Here is a 7,015-nt window from a genome sequence, read left to right as displayed (position 1 = left end):
GAGGGCTATAGCGTTAAAAGGGCGAGAGAGCAAAACGATCACATACACCAAGGAACAAGACATGATCATAATTTAGATTTGAGGTCACGCGGACTACTGCGGCCATTTTGCGCCCAAGGGACCCACATGAGGTTTGTGTGTGATGCGTTGGGTTTGTGATGTGCTTCAGTTACCAGTTTGAATTTGCTCGCTTTTCCGCGGCGATTTATTTCCCATCACCATGCCATGCAGGTGAGAAGTGGCAATCCTGTATAAATGCAGCTGCTCTGCATTTGTACGGCGAAGCTGTTTCCAGAAATGCTATCAAGCTTCGAATCGTATCATGCTCTAAGCCTTTTCCCACGGCAATCCAGCTTCCTTCACAATACTGCATGACCACCTGGCCTGGGCCATGTAGCACAAAAATAACAACAAACAAAAAGCAAAAACAAAACACGGATTTGCTGCCGGGTCAACCGATGCAATATTTTGTCAAAATGATACCGAGTCCCACATCGTTAACACCTGAGCATGCATGCAATCCATTCTCATAGCCTTCTTTTCCGGCCAACACTCATTACCATCATTTGCTCATCCTCGCACGGCTCCAGTACCCGGGAGCGCAAGTCTGCAAGGTGGCCTGCAGCTGTACCTGCGGCGGAGTCCGCGACACCCATCCCACCACCGACCCTGGCCACGCCCCTACCGCACGGACACCGTAACGCCCCACCCTCGGCGCCGGCTGCGGCCCGCGAGCGGCCATCCACCGGACGGGCACCGGCTGCGGCCCGCGAGCGGCCACCTACCCCACGGCGCCAGCTGGCCGGCTCTGGTGATCCACATGAGGTCGCCGCTGCGGTAGCGGTCGGTAGCGGGCGGCGGCGGCGGCCGGGCCGTCTCCACCGTCCAGCCGAACGGACCGGGCCGCATGGGGCGCGCCAGCAGCCGGTCAAACTCGGCCGACGTCGACACCGGCTGGACAGGTCACGACGGTCACGACGACGGTCGCTGACGGGCCCGTCACGCAGGCTAGCAGACGGCTCATGTGGCATGACATGCTCAACCGCCAGGACGCCGTTGCGATCTATCACGTTACTGGAGCAGGAGAGTCGTCCGATGACAGGTCCATCTGGTGTGATCTATGACCGGATATAAACACACGCAGTCTGCACTGGTTGAATCACGCCCAACGGCAGCGTCTTCTTACACAAGTCTGCTGTCGGTGGCCGGCAGCACCAATACTCAACTCTAGTCGAAAACCGACGACTATCAGCACATGCATTCACATTACATGATGTACATACATAATTACTATAAGTAGACCCGAAGGTCTGAGAGGGAATGCTCTGTTAAACACAGATATGTATATATGTATAATATATATATATATATATATATATATATATATATATATATATATATATATATCCCTCTCCATCGTTGGTCGCCCGCTCGACAGCTACCTGTCACCACCGGTCGCCGCAAGGCGACAGGACTTTCGCAGGAACACCGACCGACCCCCCCCCCCCCCTTTCTCAACATGCGGACCGCCGACGGCATGCGTCCGCACCTTCACCGGCTGGTAGCTATTCCTGGTGATCAGGTTATCGGTGACGATGCAAAAGAGGCCGCCCTGCACGCGCTCTAGCCTGGCCTCAGTGTTGTTGGTGAAGATGAGGTCCGACTGCAGGCAGTACCGCTCGTCTGAAGAGAAGACATACAGATTGTGATGTCAGCTGTTCAGCACAAGAGGAAATCATCCTGCTTTGTGGTCAGCACCCCGGCACCCCGGCAAAAAATAGCTTACACGTCAGGTAAAAAAGCTTACTTGTCAGGATGAGATCTATGCGAGTTATCCCATATATTTGACAACACTCAGACAATGGCACTGTACGTCAGTAGATACACAGGAGTGCTGAGTCGCACATATCTAGATACAGTTCAGTCTTTTCATATCCACTGTCACACAGACCGTGGCTTTTCTTTCCATTGCTCCATGCATATCATCAACACGCATTATCCGCAGCAGCGCACCTTTCGCCACCTCTCCTCTCATACGCAATATCTTTCAAGGATATTATATACGCTAACTTCCGTGTTCCACATGTAAGACGCAATGCACATAATATAAAAACGCATCTAGTCTTATGGATGATGTTCTCCTTTCAGCGCTGCATTTCTCTTTAAGACGTCTTTATTGGTAGATAACGTAAACGTGACCTTCTTTTTGACAGAGCACAACTACTTCAATTTTTCAGAAATCCAGTACCTCGCTATGTCAAACACCAATGTGGTACAAACCAAACGACTACTGGGCCCGTCTACGAAGATGCCCCCACGGACCTAATTTTCATCTCCACTGACTTTAGTGAGGCGTCCGTCCATGCCGTCCAAACTCCTCCATCGCTCCGCTTTGAGACCGCACCTTTCTCATCATGGGCCTCATCCCCTGACCCCGCGCATTCGGCGCGCCACCAGCCGGCGGCCGCCTCCTCCGCGCAGCCGCCCGGCCTGCCGCCCGGCCTGCCGCCGCGGCCCCGGCCGCCGGCCCAGAAGCGGCGCCCCGAGAGCCGGCCCAGCGCGTCGCCGGCGTCGCCCGAGTAGTCTGCTACCGTCAGCCGGTAGCCGTCCGGCTCCGACGAGACGGCGAAGCGACGGTACAGCGCATGCCGCGTGCCGCCGTCGGCGTCCCGCAGGTCCACACGCAGCTCGTACCGTCGGTCGAGCAGCGCCGTCGCCGCCCAGAGGCGCTCGTTGCCCCACCAGAAGTTGCCGTCCAGCTGGCCGAAGCCCCACTTGTAGGCCTCCCAGCCGCGGGAGACGTTGAGCGCCGGCGCGGCGGCCGCGCGCCGGTGGACGACTATCCAGCCGCCGCCGTCCGCGTCCTGGTCGCAGTAGGCCGGCACCGGGCGGTCGAGGCCGGGCCGCAGCAGGTGGACACCGCTGGCGGCGCCCGCCGGCAGGTCGCTGCAGTCGCGCGCCGCCGGCTCGGCGCGCAGCTGCTCCAGCCGGGACACCAGCTGCGAGCGAGCGCCGCCGACGCCGGCGGCCAGCTCGCCCAGCCGCGAGTCCACCTGCGTCAGCAGCGCGTCCAGCCGGCCGGTGCGCGAGTCCAGCCGCTCGGCCAGCTCGGCCGTGCGGGCGTCCAGCAGCGTCTGGGTGGCGTCCAGCCGCGCCGCCAGGTCCTTCTTGCCGCTGGCCAAGCGCGAAGCCACCTCGTCGGCGCGCGCGTCCAGCTGGCCCTGCTGCGCGGCGTAGCCGGCCGCCAGCCGCTGGATCACCTCGGCGTTGCGCGACAGCAGGACGGTGAGCAGGCTGTCCACCTGCGTGGTCAGCTCGCTCTCCACATCGACCAGGCGCGCCGTCAACTCGGAGCTGCGCCCGTCCAGCCGCTCCGACAGCTCGCCGAGCTGCGACGCCAGCTTGGTTTGCACAGCGGCCAGCAGCGACGCCAGCTTGGCGATGCGGCCGGCCAGCCGCGCCCGCGCGCCCGCCAGCCGGCCGGCCAGATCATCGCCGGCCGCCTCCAGCAGCGCCGCCAGCTCCGCCTGCCGCGCCAGCAGGCGCGACCGCAGCGCCGCGTGCTGCGCCGTCAGCTCAGTGTGCACGTCGAGCAGCGCCGCCTCGAATTCGACGTCCTGCGCGGACAGCCGCGCCTGCACGGCCGCCAGCCGGTCGGACAGGCCCGCGCTCTGGGCCGCCAACTCGTACTGCCCGTCGATCAGCTGCATGGTGAGCTCGGCGCTGTCCGCCAGCTTGGTCTGCAGGCCGTCCAGCCGCGCCGCCAGATGGCCGACGGCTCGCCTGGCGGCCGGCGCGGCGCCGCCGCCGCCGCACCGCGCCGCCAGGCACAGCGCCACCAGCAGGCACGCCGCCGCGCCGCCGCGGCCGAACAAACGCGGCATCGCGCGCGAGGACGGACCAGCAGCAGTCGGCGCCGCCGCAGCTGCCCGGCACGCTGGCCCCGCGGCGCGCCGGCCGAGTTTATGTACCCGGGCACGACGACCGCGGCCCGACCGCTGCCAGGGGCGTGACCAGGACGAGTGCCGAGGGGCACGCGGCTCTTTTTCGGTTTTGTTTACGTGGCCGCAACCTGGCGATTTTCCGTCTCCGGGGAGACAGCGCACGCTCGACCTCAGCCCCAGTGCACTCGCCGTTTCCGGCGTCCTGTTCGCGCGCTCTACTGCGCCGCCTGGAGACTGGCGGCGTGCAGTGCCGCACATGGCCAACGTGCAGCGGCCCTCGCCCCTTGCGCGAGAGCTTACAGACCATGCCAGCGCTTCCAACTCTGATAGCCCGGTCCCGTATGACGAGTGCCGCAATCTTCTAGGCGGCTGCCACGACTTATGCCGCGGCGGATTCGCTAGGTATTTCACGTACTATGTCATGATGTTGCAAGCAGTCGATATTTTATCTCCAAATGGCTAAGTGAACGCAAATATTTAAACGCAGTGATAAACGTTGCATGCTCGAATTCCATCGCAGAGGAATATCTCTCCAGTGCCCCTTACAGAGGTTGGAACACATAAACACTGACCAAAAACAGTTCGCTGCGCCGAGGACTACTCCACAGAACTGGACCCACCAAAGACATGGCCCGTTTGTATTTGTTCCAGGAGGCAAAATTACTTTTGAATGGCAGTTAGCCATGTTCAACGGACACAAAGCAGCGGAACTATGACCACCTTTGCACTTATTTGTTCTGTTGACCTTACCGTAGCCTTATGGCCTAAAGTAAAGCCACAGTTCCTACCACGCCCATTATGCACGCGTCCATGATTGCCAGCCGTGATTCGTCGCCGCACGCGACCGACGGCAGGTTCAAACCAGTTCCCCGCTTATCAAGATCTAATTCCCAGCTCGGCAAACTCAAGAAACAATCGATAACCCCGTCAAACTCACCCACGGACCAAAGGTGTATGTCACGTGACCGATGACGTCACAGAAAACGCAGCACAACTCAGCAGCTGACAGCGTTTTCGCACGAGTTCAGAGCTCCCTCAGATCCGTACTTATGATTGCACAGAGCTCCTACAGAGGCCAAACAAAGCAGCGCGTTCGTACGCTTCAGCACAGCATCGGGACGTTGGCGGAGGCCGAATGCCATTGCAAGGGGTCGGGTTAAGGTAAAGTCCAGGTTAGGTCATCATTCGAAGTTCGTTCTGTTCTTCCGACCCGCCTGACCTCTTGTCATCGATAGTTTGAAAATGTGTAATTTATACAGAATTGTTTATCACGAACGGGCGCTACAAATAGTTGGTTAAACACATAAGTTAACCTCAAACGCACCATACCAACCCTTCTGATGACCTGGTGTGAACTCACATAGCAGAACCAATCCAGACCAGCACATAGTGAAACCAGGCATGAAACGTCAAATGATTATAAACAAGAGGGAAAAACGACACGTAAGAAAAGGCATAGCTTGAAACCTCCAAAAAAACGTCCTAATTCTGTGCCTTACCTAAAATCAAAATGCCCCACCCCAGAATGTGTTCAGTCATCACCTGGCAGGTAATTCAGATGTTCCTGAACCTAGCTGGAACGGTTCAAATGTTAGCGAAACAAGCCGGAGCGGATGTCGGTCTACAAACTCAGAAAGTAGGTTAATTTTAAACCCCGTAGAGGTCGCCGGTTTACATCCAAAAGCCGGAGCAGATGGTGGTCTACAAGCTCAGAAAATAGGCTACCTTTAAACCCCGCAAAGGTCGCCGGTTAACATCCAAAAGCCGGAGCGGATGTTGGTCTACAAACTCAGAAAGTACTTCACTTTTAAACCCCGCAGAGGTCGCCGGTTAACATCCAAAGTCCAATCAGTCTGAACAGCAGACAGAGGATCTACAACTTCTTAAACGAAGGACCGAAATTGTGTATTTGGTTGGCCGAACATCATCCACCATTTACGGCATTTTGCTAGTGTGACTCCATCCATTATCGTCAACTACCATGCCCGGGGAATCCCATTTGCACGATCAAATAAGGTGACCTCCAGCTTGCCAGTCATTCCAACCATTCGCAAATGCACATACCAGATGATAACCATGCGCTACAACTAGCCTTCTGACTGACCTGGAGTTATATGGAGGGTCGCGCCTGACAGGCGGGAGAAGGCCCCCGGCCGGTCTTGCTGGCCACAGTCCGGGTCACAGCCGCAGTTCCACGTCACAATCGGCCACCTGCGGCACACGTCGCACTGTGCTAAAACCAACCACGCGTCACACTCGGCCAACGGCGTCGTAACAATCACACTCGGCCACCTGCGGCACACGTCACACTGTCCCAAACCCCACCACACGTCACACTCGGCCACCCTGCGGCACACGTCACACATGTGCCAAAACCCACACGTCACACTTGGCCACCGGTGTAACACGTCTCACACTTGGCTACCAGCCGCGGCTCGCCACACGCCACACTCGGCCACCAGCGGCACACGTCACAACTGTCCCAAAACCCACCACATGTCACACTCGGCCACCAGCGGCACACGTCGCACTGTGTCAAACCCACATGTCACACTTGGCCACCTGCGGCACACGTACACTGTGCCAAAACCCCACCGCATGTCACACTCGGCCACCTGCGGCACACGTCAAACGGTGCCAAAACCCAACCACACGTCACCTCGGCCACTGGCGTAACACGCCACACTGTGCCCAACCCACCACCATGTCCACAATCGGCCACCTGCGGCTCACACCACACTGCCCAAAACCCACCACGTGTCACACTCGGCCGCTGGGTAACACGCCACACTGTGCAAAACCCACCACACGTCACACTTGGCCATCAGCCAAGCTCGCCACACGGCGCCACCATCGGAAACGTCACAGTTCACACTCCGCCATCGGAAGGACACGATACACGGGGCATTTGGCACCCATCGGCAAGCGTCACACTAAATGCAGGTTATGCTTTGGCGAATCTGGTGCATGCACACGTTGTATTCGCAGAGAACTGGACGACACAGAATCTTGACGCCATATATGACGCGGAGATCCGGACAACACAGCATCTATGCCCTTGACGCCATATA

General features: G+C 58.3%; 1 protein-coding gene across 1 annotated transcript; it reads right to left on the bottom strand.

Moving 5' to 3' along the window:
* Positions 1–1,815: 1,815 nt before the first annotated feature.
* On the bottom strand, positions 1,816–4,573 carry LOC119101494 (fibrinogen C domain-containing protein 1). Its single transcript, XM_037224835.1, has 4 exons — positions 4,565–4,573; positions 3,558–3,740; positions 3,261–3,389; positions 1,816–2,888 (listed from the first exon to the last, which is right to left on the bottom strand). Exons 1-4 carry the CDS (start codon positions 4,571–4,573, stop codon positions 2,301–2,303), a joined length of 909 nt encoding a protein of 302 aa, XP_037080730.1. The 3' UTR covers positions 1,816–2,300.
* Positions 4,574–7,015: the final 2,442 nt, after the last annotated feature.

The sequence above is a fragment of the Pollicipes pollicipes genome, unplaced genomic scaffold (assembly GCF_011947565.3).
Source record: "Pollicipes pollicipes isolate AB1234 unplaced genomic scaffold, Ppol_2.1 Scaffold_2555;HRSCAF=2994_pilon_pilon_pilon, whole genome shotgun sequence".
NCBI classification, from domain to species: Eukaryota; Metazoa; Arthropoda; class Thecostraca; order Pollicipedomorpha; family Pollicipedidae; genus Pollicipes; species Pollicipes pollicipes.
Note: the sequence above shows the minus strand (reverse complement) of the source record. Positions and strands in the feature narration are given on the sequence as shown.